At 36.6% G+C, this 23296-nt stretch overlaps 1 protein-coding gene across 9 annotated transcripts in view; it reads right to left on the reverse strand.

Moving 5' to 3' along the window:
• The window catches only part of SLC6A15 (solute carrier family 6 member 15), a 36224-nt gene extending 16079 nt beyond the window's left edge, over nucleotides 1-20145 (reverse strand). Inside the window, exons 1-6 of one of the 9 annotated variants that reach the window (XM_025154554.3) lie at nucleotides 20019-20145; nucleotides 19270-19468; nucleotides 18115-18205; nucleotides 9901-10377; nucleotides 1763-1920; nucleotides 1080-1206 (exon numbers count right to left, since the gene is read on the reverse strand). In XM_025154554.3, the coding sequence (XP_025010322.1) occupies nucleotides 1080-1206; nucleotides 1763-1920; nucleotides 9901-10189 (574 nt within the window). In that variant the 5' untranslated portion in view covers nucleotides 10190-10377; nucleotides 18115-18205; nucleotides 19270-19468; nucleotides 20019-20145. Of the gene's footprint in view, nucleotides 1-1079; nucleotides 1207-1762; nucleotides 1921-9900; nucleotides 16820-18114; nucleotides 18206-19269; nucleotides 19469-19778 lie in introns of all 9 variants that reach the window. The other 8 variants (XM_046904467.1, XM_015283434.4, XM_015283431.4 and 5 more) reach the window with 8 other exon arrangements.
• Nucleotides 20146-23296: the final 3151 nt, after the last annotated feature.

The following is a 23296-nucleotide window of genomic DNA, read 5'->3' on the forward strand; positions in this document are numbered from 1 at the left end:
CGTAAACAGACAAAAACTGTGGCTCAACCGTGGTCTTGTGGTCCAATGCTTGTGGAATACAGCTGATTTGAATGAGTGCCAACATTCACAAATACTGATTGTTTATTTCAAACAACTGAAGCAAGCAACTCTTGCAAAGACCATTTAAGAGGAATACAAAAGATAATAAATGAAAATTTAAGATCTGATTTAAAAATAAATGAAAATAAGTATTTCATATTTCAATAGCAAGACAAATGCCATGTATGCAATTATCATAACTGAAATCAAAGTATAGGAAACTTTTCATGCTATTGTGCAATACTTCTGTATAAGACATATTAAAACAACAACAACAAAAAATGACCAATGATCTAATTGTTATTGGTGTACAAAGCAAAAAGTGCTTTAACCATATGCATTTCACTGATGTTGACAGTTTTCCATTTTCTGCTTTGTTACTAGTGCAACCCCTCTTACTTTGCCAACAGGATGTATGCCATATGAAATGGAGAAACAATTCTACCTTTGTTTTTCACCATCAAAAGAAGTATCAAAGTCAGAAAGAAGTTATGAGAAATCATATTTTATGTTTTTTTTCTGCAACACACTAAGTAACCTAATTTTGTTACTTATTACAAATGCTGTTGACTGCGATGTTCTTCTCCAAAACCTTTGTAATTGTCTTAGATTAGTTTATTCTATTTTTTCTTCGTAAAATGCAATACCGGCTTTGTGTATAACACTTTTTCCCACAGATATCTGTTTAAAGCATATTTTTTTCTCTTTTTAGTTTGAAAATCTCAAACTTGATGTTTACTTGCTATAAACTCTGCTCAGTACTTCACCAAAAAAAAAAAGAAAGAAAGAAAAAAAAAAAACTGAGACAATAAAATGTCTCTTTTCAGTTCTCTTCGGTTATGTCAACAATACCCAGCAATAAAAAGAGAAATAAAGTTTTAAAAGCAGACTTCGAATTCATAGTTTTTTTCCCAATAAGTCTTGATGGAAATCCAGTGAAATTCAGCAGAAAGACTTGGTTTTACTTAGCAAGTGGATTCATGTTTGTATGATAAAAAAAAGAACATTAACAGACTTACACGTATGGGATGCATTTTTAACTAGAGGACACTGGTCCCATGGTAATGGATGCTGAAAAGACTGGGAAAAGTAAAACAGACTCCATCCAATAATGACATTGTAGTACAGGGCCACAAAGAAACATACCTATTAAAAAGAAAGAAAAAAAAAAATCAGATTTATGAACTACATTTTTTAATTCAAAAATAAAAAAGCACCTAAGGACATTACCTTCGTAGATTTCTGAAGGTCAGACATGCAACTTAATTTGCACTAAGATAAGTCAGAATAAGAACTGAATGTGTTGTTCTATTAAACCTTGTTTAATGATGACTTTTTAAACTTTTACTTTTCTCTGTATTTATCATGTGACATCTATATTTTCACAGGCTTGCTTTTCCTCCCATTAGTCTAGTCTGTTCCCAAGTTCCTAATATCCAAAGAATCACAAAATACAAATTAACTGGTTTTACAAGTACATCCATATGAACATTTTTACTGTACTAATTAAAGATCTTCATAAACAGTGTAAATTGTTTAGTCAATTTTCTTTTCCTTGTAGGAAAATAAGGAAAACTTCCTTTTTTCTTACATCAATGCCTTTTTCTTGTAGGAAAACAGAAAGTCTAAATCATACAAATTGGAAGTGAATTAAGGTAAAAACAAACAAACAAACAAACAAACAAACAAACAAAAAACTTACTATACAGCTTGCAAACCCAATTCCTCCAAGTTTAGGGCTGATATAATTCCATACACCGATACTCCCTCGGCGGATTCTCTGCCCCACAGAAAGCTCCAAGAAAAAGAGTGGAATACCTATGACCAGTAGCAAGATTAAGTATGGCACAAGATAGGCACCTACAAAAGGAAAAACATAGAAGTCAGAGTAAGTGAAGAGTCACAGTCTGACATAACTCATATGAGTCCATCTAATACCTTCAAGCTTGCATCCTTCATTGCAAAGTTTTTTCTATTGCATATAAAGAGTGATTTTACTTGGATGTTGGTCATAAATCTTATAAGATCAGAAAAACCCTCAGATAGCTTATTCCTAAAGCACTGTAATGTTTCAAGGCAAACTTTATTAAAGTAAATCATTACCTAACCTAGTTGGTTGTTCGAGTCATTACTTTTGCTTGTGTGAAAATGTGGGCATATGAACAACTTTTTTTGTTTCAGGAGCTGAATCATCGTTTCCTAAAAAAACTCTGAATTTGGATTTGTAACTGAGCAGCAAGCCTGAATTTATAAAGGAAATACAGAGCATGCTGCACTGTTACAACATCGAATTTCATCCAATCTTCAGTGCAGTTTCAAGACTTTTTTTTTCCCCCCTCCACGTACACTTCAGATATTCAGATGCTTGGGAAGGGCAGAACAGTGATTCTATTCAGCTAAGCAAACAGTCTTGCCCCATTTCTACCAGGCTCTAGGCAGATACCAGAGACATTAGGTGGGAGTGAGATGAAGTTATCAGAGAAACAGATAGCCCACCTGGACTACTCACTCCTGCTAAAGACTTCTGAGAATGCAACTGTTACTTCATCTTTTATAGGTATGTGAAACATTTCCTCTTTTCAAGGCTATATTCCCAGGAAGTGGTCACATACAATTCTAACTTCAGAGTGTATCTCCATCTATTTCAGCAAAACAACTTGCAAGCAAAATTTATTCATATGCTAAGCGCACTGACAGTTTAGAGCCAAATTTCAACTTTGCTGATGAGAAATATATAGGACTACAGCTAAAACAAAATCTAGGTACTGGCAATTAGAAATACAGTACCTAATTTTCAAATGTGTGACTCTCATGCTGTAATATAGAGTACTGTGCTGGACACCCAGATTACATCTTCTAATCGCAACCACTGTATGGCTAAAGAAAATCACTTGAGAGATGTAGCATGTCAAAGCAGGCTACAAAGCAACAGGTCAGAGATGGGGCTAGTAACTTGTCTAATCAGTCTAATCACTTACGTGATGAGAGAAGTTGAGCACAGTTCAAAAGCCAATTTGGGATTTATCTTCAACTTCACCTAAGCACTATGTTTCCATACCCAGTGACAACTTTCTAGGGCTTTTTCAAGAGTCTATCAAAATACACTGTAATGTAGGTGGCTTATCTCAGGGAATAGGCTTTATTTTAGACAAGTTAAACTTTCATAAGCTGTGCAGGAGGCATCAGATTTTATGGTACCATCTGCTCCTATTTAGGTCTATTTCCTATTTTACTATTCATGAAACATGCACAAAGAGGACATCAGAACATCATCATCACCTTTGGTTATAAAGAATTTATGAAGATCCTAAGAATAGAGTAACTGAAGTCTTGAGTCTAAGAAAAATAAGAAAAAAATACAGAGGAAAATAATAATAATAATAATAAAAGACAACTACTGATAGACCAAAGAACCTATTGATCTCATTTACCCTACAGTCTGTAGGCAACTGTTAGCAATGAAACAGCTAATTGAGTTTTATTTTCATGACAATATGATAATGCAATGAAAGCACTAGAGCAACATTTGTTCAAAAACTATACCAGGCACTGAATAATGTCCTGGTTTAGAGAATACGGTGCTACCTCATAGAGACAAATATCATGGTATATCTACCTATTTCATATACTGTCTGCTTAAGCATGTGAAAGAAGTATTCTTTGTCCTGCAGAAGCAGCTACATTCCCAATTTGTACTCTGGCATCTTTTGTGGTTCACCTTGTATATGCACATAACGTTACAGACACAAAGGATTTACTTCCTACTGCAAATAATAATAATAATAATAATTTAAAAAAAAAACCAAAAACAGAAGAGACAGAAGGAAATAAATCTGATGAAAACTGAGATATAGAGCAGCAACAACATTCCAAAATGAGGGGGCCTATCAAAGAACGTATAAGACATATAATACTATTAAGTACTCTTGTTTTATTACCATAATTCTCCCAAAATTTCCGTGAATCAGGACTACACTGATAATTCACATTGTAAATAAGACATGGAAGCTTAGGCTTCACTAGCTTTAAAAATGCGGTTGTACAATTCATTGAAAACCAACTGTACATAGTTGTTTTTTGTTTTTTTTCCAATACTGTAACACTACTGTAAATTATATCTAATGCCTTAATTAGGTAGGCATTACATGGCTAGGCAGAGAAAAGCCTAAACATCTCAAAAAAATTGGGGCCTAAGTGACTTACCCTGTATCCCTCTGGATGACTGCACTAGAGCAGGAACTGAACCCAGCTCTTCTGTGTCCCAGTCCACAACCTTAATCACAAGGCTGCAAAGTTAAGCACATGTTTAAAGACTGGGCTGACGTGGGTGCTTTATGGTGCAGTATCAATGTAAGTAGCAAGGTTTATCAGTCAGATTCAACTAAATGAGTTAAATGAATGTGGTGCTAAACCCACATTACATTATATATTACACAACCCTGTAATTCAATATGGATGGCCAGCAGATATCATCTCTTTACTTAAGGGCTTGTGCATGGGACCTGAAACACCGGTACTCTTATCAGTCAAATCTACTGTGCTCCCTTCTGATCGTCCCTGTAAGGGCATAATGGACAATGGTGGACATCTGGGTTTAAATACAATGTGGTTTAGAAACACAGTTGTATAATCTAGTTGTATCAAAGCTGCAAAATGCTTCTGTCTCCTATAGCTCATATACTCCACAGTATCTAAGCACAAATTTTTTGTTGGATCCCTCCCTTGAAGCAAGACATACTTCAGTAATCTGTAAGTCATCTTCACTTCATCATAAAACAGAATCACTACGGAAACAGTTCAGTATGTCTTTTATTTGTCAGTCCATGAAAACATGTGTCCTTGGAGTAGCAATATTGAATAAGGTTCATTTTTATTTGAATTAGAACAATGAACTGTACATGCTAGCCTTGAACAGCATCCTAAAATTAGTTACATTCATATTGTCTGCCACATCTGCCAACTGAACAATTTTTTGGTGGTTACAATTTTGTGGTTCAGTATCCTCAGGTCTCCTTTCTATAGTTTAAAAACCTTGCAACTCTAAAATCACCTTGTTTGCATATTTTGGTCTTAAACATTAGTTTTTCTATTAAAAAAAAAACACACTACTGTATATTTTTCATCTCAACTTCTTAAGGAAAAAATACGTATATTCAAAAATATATCACTTTTTTTTTTCATTAGAATTAATAGCAAAAATAAAAATGATTTCTTAATTTTCAGACCCAGTGAATATTAATATTGTGTACAGATTTCAACTTCTTTTTTTAATTTAGCCAAGTACCACAATCAAATATCTAATAAATAATTTCTCTTTATACTATAATATGTACTAAGCTTAGCATCATTATTGATAGAGGTGGAACATTACCATTGTTTTTTATTTAAGTTTTTATAAATGCCCAGGAAACAAAAGAAAAGAAAAAAAAAAAAAAGAAAGAAAGAGAAGAAGAAGAAAAAAAAAAGAAAATAAAAGGGCATGGGTTTTAGTGAGTGAAGTGTTAGGAAATAGTTTCAGATATATATAAATTTATAGCTATTATATAGCTATTACCACCCTGATAGTACAGAACTTTTCTTCTCCTTGATATAACTTGAAAAATCTAAAACCTTTATAGATTTGTTTCAATTGCTGCTGCGATAGTTTTTCATTTATTGTTTCACTTCTGTTCATTGCAGGGGAGTTGAACTAGATGACCTCCAAAGGTCCCTAAGGATTCTATGATTCTACGATTCCATGATTCTATCGTTCAGTTCTTAATGAAGGTGAGTTTTACCACTACCTTGACAAGACATCAGGGTTCTTGTAACTTACAGCATACATACTAATAGAAAGCTTGCAAGAAGATCTTATCTAGATGAAGATTTACTTATTTTGAATATCAAATGTCAAAATCTTCAAATTTATAAGAAGTGAACAACAAAAATTAAAGGTTTACAGTCTAATGAACTACTTTAAGTGAATTTATTCACAATTACAAAATACAAACTGTTTTTATCAAGAAAACTCTAATAATAAACATTTTATATTTTATCAGTAGGTTTACAGCCTATCTTACCAATTGGATGGTGCTCCTGTCGGTAGTCTTACACAGATTTAGTATGTGTGCCTACTTACAAAACTCTGTTTAAATCCCCTTAGCGAATCAGCTCTAATGAAGTATTAAGCTTGCAAAATAAAAAAATCAAACATTTTCAGTGCACTGAGTTAGATAAAACTAAATTTTGTGAGCCTGATGCTACAGTGTAAATTAAGAATTCACAAATCACTGATTACACATTACTGATAAAAAGCTAAGTATCATAGTTGCTGAATATATTGTCAGTGTTGGAAATACAAGGGAGTACTTGCTTTGTTCCCATTCCTCTAAAATTTGACAATGAGACTAAATTATCCAGTCACTGCTGAGTCTTAAAGAGTTTACATGTTATTTCCTCAGTAGTTCTCAGGAATAATTGCTGTGTTTTTCGTAGGCTCACAGAATAAAACTGTTCAATCTGCTGATATTTCAGTACAAAATCCAGACTCCTCAACTATGAAACCTCCTGATATGATTTCACTCATGTCCATCTTTTCAAAATATACTGGTAATTAATCTGATTTTCTCATGCTAGTCACATATTTTATCTGTTTATCTTTTGTTTACTAGTTTTTGTTACATATGAAGCAAAAGTGTGTCACTGAATTCTGACATATGGAAAAAATGACACCTGTTGACACTCTTTGATGCTTGCTGAGAGTTTAGAGAAGACCAAACAGTGGATGTGAGCACAATGGTGGGTGGGTGGCATGTTTCAGGTGTGGTGACAGAGATGTGAAAACAAACCACATTCTGGATGATCATATAGATTTTTAAGAGCATGGCACACAGGCTCTTGTTCATCACCGGTGAAAATGCATCTCTAAGGGTGGTGACTATGTAGAAAAGCAGTGTTTAGTAGCTGAGAATTTGCTCTATCAAGTCATGTTACTGTGTTCTTTGTCTCTGTTGTGGCTTCCATGGAAATAAATAGAAGGCATTATCTTTGAATAAATATGAAGACCAGGGTCACTTGTCCACAATAGGGCACAAAAGATAGTGTGACTTCACAGACAGGCAGGAAAGAATCATCCCTGTTTTGAGATAAGTCAAAGTATTAAAACGTCATCAACTAAGGAATAAAGTGCACTAGCAGAGAGCAGAATATGGATAAAAAAAAAAGTGAGTGTGCTAATGCCTGGGTTGAGGTCTTCTAGATCCCCTCTTCCAGTTTATCCTAAACAATTTGCTGTTCTCTGGACATCCTGAATTTCAGAAACTCCTTTCACTCAAACAGTGCAGATGTTGTGATTAGGACGTATTCTCAGAGAAAGGGACTGAACAGCTTCAGGTTCCAACTGAATCCAAGGAATCTGATAGATACCAAAAACAAGGAAAGAAGGCAACAGGACTGAGGCCAGTTGCAAAGGCAAACTGAGTGGAGTATGAGGGAGAACCCTCCTGCATGGTGGTATCAGCTGTTACTTCAGCTCTTCTATCTTACATAACTTCACTCTGACTATAATTAAATATTAAAAGCCAGTGCCTAAAAAACCACAAGTTGTTATCATGCTGTTAATTATTTTTCTTCTATCCACACTGGCTATATCCACAGATGATTTAAAACATTGTGAATTCCTTGAAAATTTGCTAGCTTTCACCAGCACATGATATGGTCTACCCTGAGTAGTTAATTTTATATCAGAATTATTACAAAATTTGTTTTATAACTTACTGTCTTTTGCTCCAAGTGCAACATGCATTAAAAGACAGAATTACAGCTAAATTGCTATATCATTTTGTTTTACTTTCTAACATGACATTTATTCCTGAAATTCTGTTATGAAGTTTTTATACAGAAACAGTGTATATCTAAAAAACACACATATTTGTGTTCATATAGCAATAAATAAGTTGTATAGTGTAAAAATGGTTAATATAAAAAACTTTTTAATTTAGTTTGAGTACACTCATTTCTGATGCAAATTACCTTTGTGAGTCATTGAGGAATAATCAGCTTTTTAATCTGTAGGCCACAATAGTGGAGATTGGGTTTTGCCTACCAGGGAGAAGGTGGATCTCTGGTGAGGACAGTGGTGAAGGAGTCAAAGATCTATAGTCAGGTCCTTCTGAACAATTTCAGACTCTTACTCACTAAAACTCCTAAAACTCCTTTGGGTGCTCCCTCATTCCAAGCCAAGAAAATGCACACCACAGAGGCCTCAAATTCTCTTAATACTTGCTGTGTTCCAGCTACATCTCTTGTTACATTGAAGTCCATTACAGCTGCATACCAGCTTCTTTGATCCCCTCTTACAATAAACATTTTCTGGGAAAGACCAAAGAGTGAAAGCCAAGGAACCCTTAGCTCTAATGATCACTTGCTTTCCTCTGTCTTGCAAAATTAGCAACTGAGTTAAATTCATAATTTCAAACTGTTGCAATGCATTAGTTTTGAGCTACATCTTGATCGATTATTACAATGAAATTATCTAGAATACAGACATTTTAATAGCTACAACTTCAGCTAGTATCAGTTTGCTCTAGAATTATTTAACAGATGTATTAATTTTTCAACTAATAGTGACTCATGACCAATTCTAAGTTATCTAGTAAGCTAGATGTCATTGTCTTTCATTGAAAATCTGTTTGGCTTTTTTTTCTTGAGAAACTACATACAACTTCTGTTTTCTCAGTTAACATCACAGTTACAGATGAAGAAAATTTTATCTTCCATACAAACCATACAACTTTCCCTCCAGAATAAAGAAGAGAAAAAGAAGTTGAAAAAAGTATGAAAAAAAAATTATGGGACTAAGCAAATATAAAAGAATTTACACTTTATCCTGGAGATGGAAGATGTGAAAGTACAAATCTCCCCTTTTACCTTTTAAAGTGAATAAGAGAAAATGGAGTGTTATATGCTGATTATACTCTAGGCAAAATTCTCTACTTCTCATTTGCATCAGTTTTGCCATTCAACCTTTGGAATCCAGTGTGAATTAAATGTTATTCTTCATTTTCTGTTCTATATCGTGGACTCAGTTTTTGTATCATTAAAACTAAATTTTGTTTCAAATTCAGCTAATTAGCTACGACAGAATGAACATTAATGTAGCACAGCAGATTATAAAATACTTATCCCAGAGGAAGGCCTCTAGCCACCTACTTTCTTCTATACTCAAGACCATAAATGAACAGCTAATAAATAGTGTTTTAAGTGAAAGGTAAAATATTTAGGAAAATAGAACTATGTAACAACATAAAACAAATACACTCCCTTAATGTAAATTTTATAATGCAGATTAATCATTATCAGGAAATAAACAAACAAACAAATAAAGAAAGAAAGAAATCCACTTACTAATTTACAGGAAGTAAATAAAGAACTAGGAGCTAAAGGTAACCAAAAAGCAAAGCTCTGAAGCTAAATACTGCTTTGGTATTTAAAGTGGAAGTAGATTTAATGCTTTGTTTTATTCCCCAAGTACAATAAAGAACACTTTAGCACAATGATAACCAGGACCTAAATAATGCAGCACCTCCAGAAAGACCTAACAGAGTTTTGGTTAACCACTAGTAAAGTCCCAAGAGCTGTAAGACACTTTCTGCCTAATAAGAAAATGGAATCTTATAATTATCTGCTACTTACTTTAGCAGATTTGTCTCATAAATTAAGAGAATGTGGATTTTTCCTCAAAAGATCTGGTAGAAATTAAAAGGAAAATCTAACATGCTGCAGCAGGTGTTACTGTATCTGTGCTAACCTTAATCTTAAAGGTTAGCTTCATTGTTTAGCTACTGCTATCACAAAACTTACCTCCACCATTTTTCTGACACAGATACGGGAATCGCCACACATTCCCCAATCCTACAGAAAATCCAACTTGTGCCAGAATATACTGGAGTTTGCTATTCCAAGCAGGTCTTTCATCTTCCACATCTGAGCCTTCTTCAACATCTGCATCTTTTTCTTCCTGATCACCAACCATCAGCTCACTCTTCTTAAAGGCGTCATCTGAAGAGTCTTCATTAGAGAGAAGATCCTTAACTGACTCAATGACCTCATCATCTAGGTCTCTTTTCACTACCTTGCTGTTTTTAGGCATTTGTAATATGAGAAAAATGCAGAAGTGAAGTTTGTCTGGGACAGATGGAGAAGTGCTGAAGAAAGATCTCCCTCTGCTGGGCAAGAAATTTTGAAGAGAAAGAATAAAGATGCTGCCTGAGTCCTTGATAGCAGGGAATCAAAAGTAAGGACTTCTCTGTTTCTGAATGTTTGTCCTACTGAACGTATCTGTGGGGGGGGAGAAAAAAAAAGTTATTACACAGTGCAGAACTTAATTTAGTAATGATATGCTCTGGTTTACCCAATTTGCCTTATATGCAAGGTCTGAGAAGAGAAAGAAAAGAGAAGAAAGAGAGATTAAATTGCTTTCAAATTGTTGGACATAAATTCACGTTTTGGTCCTACATTTTCATATAAAATGCATTTCATTCACTTGCTAAGTGGGTTTGTTTGTTTGTTTGTTTTACAATTGTCTTTTCATCTGTTTCCTAAAGACTGATAGCCTAATTGCTTGTATTTCAGTCTGGAAGCATAATCAGATTCTTCTTACTAGACATAACAGGGCATGCACTTTGCATACAATTTAGGAGACCAGCTCCATTCTTTCCTGACTTAGAAGCTCTACGGGAACTGTTGAGTTTATTAAAAATACAATTTAAACAAAGTAGATTAATGTTTGGGGACCATTTCTGAAAGTCATACAGCAATTAAGATGTTGATGTATTGGACAAACTCAGCACTTCAAAAGCAAGGGAGACTTATTTATTCTTCATTTAGGAATACATAATCACAATCATATTTTCAAAGGAGAGAGCTTCATCTCTTCTGAGCTTTAATGCTTTAGATACTTTCTTGGAAAAAAGGAAGCAACTAAACATATATAAAACATTTGAGAAACTGTTACCAAACCCATTGAAAAAGCCCACTGTTTCAAATGTCCATGTACAGAGAAAAACAAAAAGCAAAAAACTTGCATTTAAGTATATGTTTTTCATTAACACAATGAATCATTTATAAGGACTGATGGACTTCCTTGCAGTTGCCATGCTGAAGGTAGGAATTTGGGCAGGAATTTTTTTTCAAGAAATTCAGAAATTCTCTTCTATTCACGTGGGACAAAATTGATATGTACAAAACCATCTGGACAATTAAGAGTCTTAAAAGGGATTTAGATTATGTGTTAAGCTTCTTGAAAACCCTAAAGCAGGACTAGATTTCCACAAGGAGTCTAATCAAAACTCCTGACTGATGAGAATCAGAAGTTTCTAGAGGATACATGAAAACTTCCTGATTTTTGCATATGAACTTGCTACAATATCTGGCCCATAAGGCAAAGATTGTACTATACTGTGTGGAACTCACGTAGAGCTGAGAACTGTTCATAGTATGATTGGACTGACAGCACAATAATTGAGACTTCAAGAGTGCTCCAGTGCCGAGTGACAGGTCACAAAGAAAGAAGTTAAGCCACTGGAATGCAGCCCACAGCTTATCCAGGAGACACTCACAAAAACAGCACTAAAACTTCTGTGAGCATGAGTGCTATTATCAACCTTAGGTCTGACAGGATAATTAACTTTTTGATAGTTTCCTGGGATTTTGAAGCTGAACTTCACTCCAGTCACCTACTGAACTCCATTGTAATCCCCTTCCATTCATTCCCTACATTCTAGTCACTGCCTTCTCACCTTCCCTCTCCCTCTGTCACTATCTCTTCTCACCAACTTCACCTATGGGCACACATCCTACATTTTTCAAGCAAAGTTGGGCTGGTTTGTGATCTGCTTCACAGCTCACCACTGATGCTGGTAGGGTTCAAGGTCCTATAAATCTTCCTTCTAACATGTGGTGGAGCTAGTAGCAGGCTTTGTTTTGTCTGAAACTAGCTCCTGAAAATAAATAAATAAGTGTCAGAGTAGGAGAGTACAGAACAGTGTAATGGGAAAAGCAACTTTATCTACGTCACCTTTTAGGTTGCAAACTCTTCAAAAAACTGTATCCTACTCTAGTCAATCTTCAGCAGCTATAGCTGTGACTGATGTTTAGGTAGACACAGGATGCAAACACCAATAATATGTCAGTTGAAGCATTTATACAATCCTAATTGAGCTCTGAGATTACAAACCACAGCATCGGTTACTTCCAACTGCTACTTCTATTCACTTTCCAAACTTCTCGTTTCATTTCACTGATGTAAATTAATGCAGCTTCTCAGTTCCATTAATTAGTAACAACACTGAGGAGTAAAAAGTTCAAATGAAAAAACTTTATCTCTGTTCTTGATATGAAAGTTGCAGAAGTGAATCTACATTAAAATTTGTCTGTATGTCTGTAATCCTTTTTGAATTGTAAGAAACAAAGCCATTTATCAGTATTTATTAAAATATTTTAAAAGGTCACATCTATACACGTACTTTAGATATAATAATTTGCAGGGTAGCAGTATGATTTATCTGCTGCTCTCCCAGATGAGTCAATGCCAACAGAAATTGCATCATTCTGCCTGTCCTCTCATGCATTAAACACTGCATTGCTACACTCTAAAATACACTGGGCTTGATATTGTTATTCCTAGCACAATATCATACTAAGTTCCCTTTCATTAACCTTCCACTAAGCAGGCTGTTATCAATAGTAATTTCATAGTACAGGTTTGCAATACCTAAGAAAATGCTGGAGGGATGCTCAGCAGGCTGGTGTAACACTGTTTGTTTTCAACAGTTCTGGTTTGCTAACTGAATATGTATCATTAGCTAGACTGCATCAGAGTACACTGCTAAAGTCCTTCAGGATACATCACAAATCCACAGGTGGATTCAGACTTTACAACTTGTTTTCTGTGCTAAAAGTTTGCACTAAACCAAACACAGTCATACCTCAGCAGACATTACCATCAGGTGCACTTTGTCAAAATGTGGTCTCGGTTGATTCATTCAAGGGCTGTGATGTTGTGTTGGGCCCTCTCAGAGCACAATACAAGAGACTTGCACAAAACCCTCTTTCTCTCATCAACCTGCACAGAAAGTAAACTCCAAACTGCTCAGCCCAAGCAGAGTACAGATATGAATGTTCCCAGGCTGAATTAGAAGATACCGGATAAAAATCACTCACTGGCAGAGCTGCATAAACAGGAATCACTGAACAAGCTTTATTTTGTACGATACAATTCCTACCTATAAAATACTATTTTAGGTTCCCAAATAACTTGGCTCTTGTCAAGTACACAGCTGGAGTTCTTCATTATAATCAAGAAATAATTAAGAAACATAAAGCCAAATTCTGTTAAACTGTTCTTTGAATTCCACTTCTAGCTATCTTCTATATAAACTTGTGTAGTAATAAAGCATCACAGACTGTTTCCCCTAAGTATGTCTACAGTACTCTCCTAAGATAAATAAAACCATCACATTTACCAACAAACTACAGAATTTGGTATCAGACCTGGGCATTACTGTCATCATTTTAAGCTCTAAGTCTTAAATCTTGCCATGTATGGCAAAATATTACTATACGACACCATTACCAGCACAGTGGATTTAAAAGTAAAATGTCAAAAATACAGCACAACTTAGCTTTATTAAATATATTTTTTGTTGTTGCTTTTTTTTTCTTTTTTTTTTTTCTTTTTTTTCCCCCTATTTTAGATCAACCTCATGGAATTAGATAGCTGATTTCATTCTTGTTTCTGAGCAGTATAACTCATCCTTTTCATAACTTAACTGATCTCATGCATCAAATGAAAACACTGAAAGTAACTTTTAATCATATGTACTGGAGAGAATCATTTTCCTCTGGACTTTTCCACAACTTAAAGCAGCAAAGAAAGATACTATTCTTTTTCTCATGTAAAATACCACTTTAAAATCCTAAAGTTAATCTTAAATTGACCTGACAATCACCTCTACTGTTTGGAGGAATTTAACAGAACAGAAATTGCTGAAGATTACCAGGGTTCAAAATCTGAGTTGGCATAAACAAAGTTTTTGGAAATAAGTTGCTAAATTAACCTAACTAGATATTTAAGATGTCTTACTAGTATTGGCCTTGATATGTTAAAATTTATACTTCTTTCTGGCACTGGAAGATAAAAAAGTTTTTCTGCCACATCTAGAAAACTGTAGAACCAGGCTTTCCTTCTAACACAGTGGGAATTTTGTTATTTTTATTCATGGAAAAAGCATCAAGCCCTAACACACCAGCATGCAGAGGGAAAGCAACCTGATTAGAATGCCATACTATTATCGGATTAAGCAACAATGATCCCTTGCAATACAAAATTCAGACCCAAATTAGCTCCTTAGCAGATCTGAGCTCTCTACGCAACTTTTAATTCAGGTTCAAATCCAAGTTTTGTTACACTGACTCAGGGAGATAAGAAAGGCAGACTCAGCTGACCAAACTGCAGGCATTTGCAGTAGGACTTGAGACAAGTTTGTCACCTAAAGCACAAAAAGATCCACTCAGAAACATTCCGCTTCATAATATTTTCTCCTAATCTTTCTTAAATGTATTCTCTAGTAAAGGAACTGTAGTAGGGTTATCTGTAATCAAAATGTAGCAACTCAGTAGAATTATCTACACTCAGATTTTAACAAATGTCAAATAATCCTCAAATCTTCTTTGATAAAAAAAAAAATGGTTTTGATCTTTGTCTAAGCTAGAAGAAGGAAAAAAAGTGTCTGTACTTCATAAAAGAATATCAAGAATGCTCATACAAACTAACTTTCAGAAGTTATAATATGCTGCTCTAACATCATAAAAATTGGGAAAAGGAAAGAATGGATAAAGTTCCGTGTTTGCCATTAAAGTAAGGGAGAAAAATATTAATGCTCATTTCTTCAGAGCTCATTAATCTCTAATGAAGCAGTCAACATACTAACATGCTACCCTGCGGGTGGCAAAATGCAATATAGAGCTGCAAAAAGTTCATGTTACTTTAATCTCTGATTTTAGTGTAGACTGTGAGAGCATAGTGCACCAGCTCAGCAAAGCTGCCTGTTGACTAAATCTCCACCCTGACCAGCATGATTCAGCAGAGGACATAGAACAAAAAGTCAGGATTCTTAACACAGCAGAAATTCAGAAAAGATCTTGACTAAAACACACATCAAATTTAATGGATGAGAACTACATGCAAAAGTGATGAAGATGAAACACAAAATGCACTGTAAATATGAAGTCTACAACCAATACAGAAAATGAAAGACTAAGTTTTAGGAGCCAAAGACTGCTGCAAGTCCACAATAAGGAATCAGGTAACTGGTGCCAACAGGATGGGGGTAATAGCTGATGATAACACTTAACTGAGAGAAAAAGAATACTACACGAACAAAGCAGCTTTTGTGGGAGTACTGAACTCATGAAGAATTCTAATTGCTGGAGAATCTGTGAACAGATAATTATTTCAGCAAGAGTTACACCAGGTTATAGTATGCACTTAGCAAACTGAATCAGAGTTACAATGCAACATTGTGACTTCTGGTGGAAACAAGAATATGCACCACAGTCTTTTTGCCTAGTCAAGTCAATTTTATCTATCTACTCCAGGAGTCATTATTCTGCTCTTCACTATGAATTACATGATCTAACACTTTGTCCTATCTGGTTTAATGCAGCTCATTAGCAGTAGATTCAGATTCAAAGGGTATCTAACTCAATCATGGTGAAAGATAACTATATTCTGTAGAATGAAACTTACATTTATCTGCATTCTATAGTAATTCTGAGACATGCTAATGTATAACACACTTTTTTGTTTGTTTGTTTCTGTTGTCCATGAAGTCAAATCATTTAGATTATAGCAAAAGTATTTAAATACACAAGATTAAATTCAGACCTGATATAAGTATGTATAGTTACAGACTTCAGTGACACTGGGTCTGCTTAGTATCACTGGGAAATTTGTTCTCAGTTCCTACAAAATGTTCTTCCTGTTGCGCATCAAGAATTTGGCAACAATTTCTTTTCCAGACTAGTCTCCTCCAGTTACTGGAAAGTGTTCTCTACAGTCAGAAGAAGAATACAATATCTTAACAAGAAAAGTAAGATTTCCTTCTCAGAATTGTTCAGTTTCTTCAACATCACTGGGTGAAGAGAAATATCTGAGAGAGAAGGTTGCAACCTAGACCTCATGAACACCATTTTTTCCTTTTCATTGCATGCAATCCCTGAACTTTATTGGTCCCACAGTGGTTTATCACCAGCTTTCACGGGTGTCTCAGTATTTTCTTCTCACAAATCAACCTCACTGAAATACTTAACAGAATTGCAGGGCATGCTCTCTGTAATTTCCTATTCAGCTGAAGAAAATTATCACTTATACTGATAGATTTATTGAAGGATCAAATGTAGTAGCTACCACTCTTCCAGCTGAAGTTGCATGAAGTAATGCTAGCAATTCTGAAGGTACCGACTGTTAACTGGTAAAGTGTGATAGTCATAACTGTTAGCAATGTGAAACAAAATCTCTATTTTCTAAATTAACCATACAAGCCACAACACGACCATGATTTTATTATAAAATTTTATCTCACACTTCTGAGATGGGAGAGGATATGAAAGTATCTTAATTAATTCAAGAACTGAAGTTAAGTTACAAAAACCAAGTATTGAAAGTTAGACATTTTGTCTTCTGTGCATCTGAATGGATCAATAAGTAAATCAAGTTGTCCTTGGGGGAAAAAAAAAAAAAAAAAAAGTGTTTACTGTACATAAGCTATATATATATATAATATATATATATAAACTGTATGTTTGCAGAAATGCTGCTTCTCCTCCAAACAGTTTTATTTAATGATATAAATGATATATAAAAATATATGATATATAAAAATATCATGTTTTCAAATTAAGTTAGAGTAAATCCCTGAATTTTAAAAGAAATTCTTTAATCTAAACTCTGTTATAGAAAATCCAAAACTGTAAAGTCCCTACTCCAATTTCTCATCCCTTCTCCACTTTAGCATAAGAGTATGCTGAATCATTAGCACTGCAGTACACATTTCTGGCACTTGAAATAGTAATGTCATTTGCCAGCAGCAAAAGTCAGTTTTCCCAAAGTGGGGAAAAAAGACCACTGACACAATGAACTAGAATCAAGGCCTTGCTGTACACAGCATTATATAGCCTTGTTCTTTTCTCTTTTCCATATAGCAAATAAGGAACTGCTAGTGTCAGAGTGAAGAATAAGAACAAGGAGCTCTGCAGGCTTCTGGGAAGCTCAGCCCAATTATTCTCATTCCCTAAAAACTCTTCTAACAGTTACCATTGTTATTTCTTCTTATTTTGTATGGACTTGTCAGGTTTTGAATATCCAGCTGTTTGAAAGAATAACGTTCAGTTATCATTATTCACTGATATGATTTCCTAGAACATTTCCTGAGTAATAATGGCAAGACTACTCCAAGAAAAAGAGAGTTGCTGAAGTTTTGGGATGCCACCTGCTGATATGTCAGAGTTCTTCTGCAACCAACGAAAAATTTAGAGGTCACATAGAAAAGCTGCTTCTAGTATTATTATCATTCTCTTTTACAACCTTTTGTGTGCTGATATATATAGTTTATGAGTGAGCTGTTCTTCCAAAAAACTCATCAGATATCCTATATTTTGGAGCAAGAACATTATTCCTTGCTGTGGCTGGAAAAGTGAATGGAAAATAGCTGGGGAAATGGGTGTGCACACATAAATCTGTGGATGCTCTTGGTTGTACACTAGAGGTTTACAGAAGAAATTCCATCTTTCTGAGAGGATTTCTACCACAAACACCTCCCTAGAGATTTAATTCCATGCCACCCCCACAGCAACTACTCCAATGCACATTAGCAAATCAATTTATAGCAAAAGCATTAGTTTTAATTAGTAGATCGCACGTTTCTTGCTATTATCCCCCAAATATATTTCTGAATAACCTGTGATTTTTTTTTTCTTTTCTGATAAATTCAACATTTTAAAAAATTTTGTGCATACAGGCTTTTGCAATATACAGCAGACCAAAGAGTTGACAGATTGTTCGGACTATACGGTCCTCATCTGCACTACTACTTTTTTACTCGCTCACCTGTAAGAAAAAAAAAGAAAACTGTAAGAATGACAAGACACTAGAGATCAACAGGAATCAGCTTAGCCCACAACAGCAGTTTCAACATGCTTTAGCAGTTCTACTTCTTCAATTTCTGAATTGGTAGAACACTCAAATAGCAATTAAATGGCTTGGTTTTTCATCCATAGATCAAAACCAATGGAATTCTTTCTTCTTGAATCTGAAGTGCCTAACTGAGCCCAAATGAAATTTCTGATATGCAGCAAATGCAGACTCATGCTGTAATTCTAATGTTGTCTTAATAAGGTCTCTGTGTAAATCACAATCTTATCCAATAAAAAAAATAATCTACCTAAATATTGGGTAAAGTTTCCTTTTTAATAAGATATTGATAATGTATACCTGGGAAACACAATGCTAAACAGGAAAAAAAAATGGGAATATTGTCATCATTTTCAATTAAATGGAGAAAGCAGAAAAACAGATGGATAATATATCCAGTGCATACGAACATTACATCAGATAACTCAATGAAATTTTTATTTTCTTCATTTATACTCTTCTCTGGAGTGGAGAGCAGAGATTTGGATCTCCAACCTATAGCATGTAATAGTGCCATAATTACAGTGCTTTACTATTTTAAAATGATTAAGCTTCTCTTAGAAATCAATACTACGGCAGCAAGCTTGATACGCAGCAATATCACACAGACAAAATAAAATGGCTGATAAGGATGAGGTCTTGACTACAGTATCTTTAAAAAATAAAACAAACTGCAAATTACTGAAATGGAGTAAATTCCATTGCAACTTCTCAACTGACAGCGCAGGCATTGCATTTACTTCCACAACAAAAGCAAAGCACTGCAATGAAATCCCAGTTTACCCTAATGCAAATGTGGGCATGGGAAATCAAAAGGTTTAATAAGAAAAGAGATGATATTTTAAAACTTGGAAGAGACGTGCGGGAATCGATCTGTCACCATGTGGATATTGCAGAGGTCTGCAGTCATTACAAGCCCCAAAAGAAAATACACCCCAGACGCATGGAGGTTGAGAAAAGGTCCTCATTACCATACCCACCCAAACATGGCTGACACCGGGGCGCGCCGGTCCTGCGCCTGCCGTGCTGCTCCGGCCACCGTGGCCGAGGGATGCGGGATGCGGACAGCTCTGGGAGGTTCCGCGCCGTTCTCTGCGGGCGACGCCCGATGCTCAGCGACAACAGCGCTGCGCAGCCAGGCCCAAGCCCTCCTCCGCCCAGCTCCTGCAGCGTAAGAGGCTGCGGAGGGGACAAGAAGGTGATGGGTGCAACTGGCACATCTCTGTCCCGCATCTGCCGGAGCCCGGCGGCAGCCACTCGCAGAACGCAGCGGACCCCGCCGTGCAGCCGGCCCTCGCCCTGCTTCTGCTACTGAAACTCGCGCGGAAGGTGGTGTACGTCACATGCGGGAGATGAATGAATGAATGAATTTTTTGTTACTTGTGGTAAGAAAAGAACGTATATCCCCCCCCAGAGTAAAGAAAAAAAAAAGAAAGAAAAAGAAAAGAAAGAAAAAAAATGAAAGAAAGAAAGAAAAAGAGCACCGTACATCCATGCAACCCACCGCTGAGTTCAAAACACATGCGCGGCTTCCAGCAGGAGCTCGCTATTGTCTCCCGAGGGGCTGGCTCACTGCTCGCGGGACCGCAGGAAAGCGGGCATCGAGCGCAGGGCACCCCGCTCCGCTCCCCGCCCGGCGGCACAGACTCAGAACGGGCGCGACCGACACTCCCGCCGCCCTCCGCCACACCGGCCGCGGGCGCGGCTCCGCGGGGCCCCTCCGCCTTACCTCCTCCGCCCGCTGGCAGTGGGAAGGAGCCGAGGGCCCACGCGAGGCGGCGAGCGGGATTATGAGAGCGTGGGGCTCAACGGCGAACAGGCGGCCACGGCGCGCACGTGTGTCCAGCCCTGGCTGCGGCGGCGGCGTTTAAAGACAGACATAAAAGCGGCGGGGGGAGAGGAAGGGGGAGGGCGGCGGCGGCGGGCCGGGGGAGCCGCACCTCCTGACGCAGGGAGGAGCCCCCTCCACCGCCTGCAGCAGCATCTCCTGAGCCGGAGGAGGGCAGAAGCGGCGGTGGGAAGGGGCGGAGGAGAAAAGAGACACCCCCCACCTACCCACCCGCTTGCCGGCGCCGCTGGGGCCTTATTGCAGCCCCGGGTTCATGTGCTTCATGCATGGGCTGCGAGGGGCCTTCGAGCAAGGGTAGAGGGGCACGGGCCGGGAGGGGAGCCTGAGCTGGATGTGCAGAAGAGTGAGGGGTGCAGATCTGAGGAAAGAGCCGGCAGTCAGGGAAAGAACGGTGGGTCTATCTCCGGGCTGGAGGCCGGGATGTGCACTGCAGAAGGGATGGGGGACAGCGTGAGGAGCGCTGATAGCACCAACCAGCGCTGGTGGTGCAGAAGCCTTAGCTTTCGTCACGGCCGCAAACCTTATAGGGGTGAAATTGGGATGTTCCTCTTTAATCACCCCATAAGCTTCTTATCACTAAGTCTGTCCACTGGCCTTGTACTATTTTGCTTGTTTGCAAGCCTTTTTCTCTAAAAACGTTCATTAGTTCTGGTTAGGAGGAGGGCAGATAATAAGGGCTGGAAAGGAAGCTGCTCAGAGGCACACAGCTGGCCTAGGAAGGCAGGTTTGCTTTGCTGAAGATGGGCTCAATGGAATGGAGAATGAACCTTCTTAGTGTCCAGTGTGAATTAGTGCAACACTAATTGCAACAATTTAACGCATGCTGAAACTGAATAGAACTTCCTTACACTTCCTGAATCAAGGAGAGATTTTTCTTCAGTGTTACAGTCTCCCTAGCTGACTTGAATGGTTAACTGAGAAAGGTGTGACACAAACTTCTGTTCATACTTTTACTTCATTATCAGAAGCAGTTAGCCATTGTGTGGTATATTCCTCATTGTTAGAGCATTTTAATAAGAATTTCCAGAAGCAGTGTTTCAGTTAGGTGCAGAAACAGTCCTGTAAACCGTATATTGTGTATTTTATATATATTTACAATATGTTTGATTGAATATAAGAAATAAGTTTGTTTGTTTGTTTTTCCCCCTTAAGAGTGATGAGACACTGGAACAGGTTGCCCCTAGAGCCAGTGGATGCCCCATCCATAGAGAGTTCAAGGTCAGGCTTAATGGGGCTCTTAGCAACCTGATCCAGCTGTAGGTATCCATATTCATTGCAGGGGAGTTGGACCAGATGACCTTTAAGGGTCCCTTCCAACTCAAACCTTTCTATGATCAGATACTGTTTGGAACTCAGTAATAAAGAACTTATCTTAAAGATGTTCTAAATGTGAACCAAACTTCTTTATACTAAGCACAAATAAGCAGAAGAATTTACATTTTCTACTGTGACATAATAAGAATTAGGCTTTTTTTTTTTGTCTTTTTTTTTTTTTTTTTGGTAGATTAACTGATGTTATCATATGACCACATAGCTTATTGACACAGGAAAAGGTCATTCCTGGATCCTTTTGAATTCTGCGTACAGTTAATGATGAACTCAGATCTGTAATCATATTGTCAATTATCTGATGACTAATTTTACTGTGAGAAAGGCTTCATTCAATTTCTAATGTCCATCAAACAGATCATCAGTTACTTACCTTTTCTTTCAGCAATTGCAATTCTGCTAATAACATTTTAATAAGCGAATATAAAGTAACAGAAGGGTAATCGTTCAGCAGTATTTTAATCTTCAGACTTTCTGCAATCCAACAATGTACATTCTGAATAGATGGGCTGGGGCACTTTTACTGAAGCTCTTGTAAATAGAATATTCTTACTGCAGATCTTGCCATTGCCTTTGTCATCTTCTTATTAAGTTTACTGAAACTTAAAACAACCATCTTCAAATCTCACACTGACTTAATCTTGAAAGAGAGGGTATTTCCAGCTTCGAAATTAGAAGTGAATGTGTATAAGTGACAAAAATATGATGCAAAAGTAGCTTGCCATTTTTTTTCTGCCATGTTTTTAGGCACTAAAAGCTATTGATAGACAAAAATATTATGATTAACCCTTACAATGTTGAGATACATTGTAGGCTAATCTATTGTTCTATAAGCCAATTGATTACACATATAGAGAGAATGCATCATTTGCTGTTCAGGCTTGATGCATCTGCTCTGTCTGTGCTAGTGACTCAGGAGATCTGAGGACAGAAACAGTCTGAGTGGAAAGCAAGAAAGGCCAGCATGAGAAATGTCCTACAGTAAAACTGCATTTTGTTGGATGTAAGCATGTAAAAAAAAAAAAAAAAAAAAAAACCAAAAAAAAAAAAAAAACCTTACTCATTTAAAAATCATATTTTTATACATCTCCTAACCATTGAATAACTGCAGTTTTAATTAATAACATACTGAGTTCTTTAAAAATCTCTTCTGCCCTGAAGTATTTGTATTCATTACTGTGATAGTATGTCATTCTGTAAAAGGTAAAAGTAAAAAAATAATATTCTTCTAGCTAAGATGAAGTAGACTTGCACATACCAAAATAAGAATGAATATGAGTGAGTGTACAGCAGTAAATTTGAATTGAAACAGTGATAGCTGACTGTCATTACTGGTTAAATCATGCCTAAATTTCATTCATGGTCCAGGGCATGAACTTCCAGGATATAATGGTTTAGTGGTTTGAACCTGCTCAGACTTCTCTGTAAAATCTGTTGCATGATGCTTCAATTAAAAATGTCACTTTTTGTTAAATGAGTCTTTTGTATATAGATATATTTGATAATCTCACTGCATGTAAATGATGCTTTTTTCATGTGGAAACTAAATATGAAATCAGATAACACAGCATCTCACACCTTTTGATGCTGTCAATATTCTTAATGTTCTCTCTATCTCTGTGTTAGTATTGAAATTTAGCTTCATCTATTTCAGTCAGAATATTGTATATTGTAAGCTGATACACATAAGTAATTATCCACTATGCCAATCTGCGCCAGTTGTACCATGATGGCTTAAGTCTCTGGGAGACTGCTTTACACCAATGCTTTATATTTACAGATTTTAAACTATGATATGAAGCACAGTAGGAATGCAGATGCTACACACA

This window comes from Gallus gallus, chromosome 1, assembly GCF_016699485.2.
Source record: "Gallus gallus isolate bGalGal1 chromosome 1, bGalGal1.mat.broiler.GRCg7b, whole genome shotgun sequence".
NCBI classification, from domain to species: Eukaryota; Metazoa; Chordata; class Aves; order Galliformes; family Phasianidae; genus Gallus; species Gallus gallus.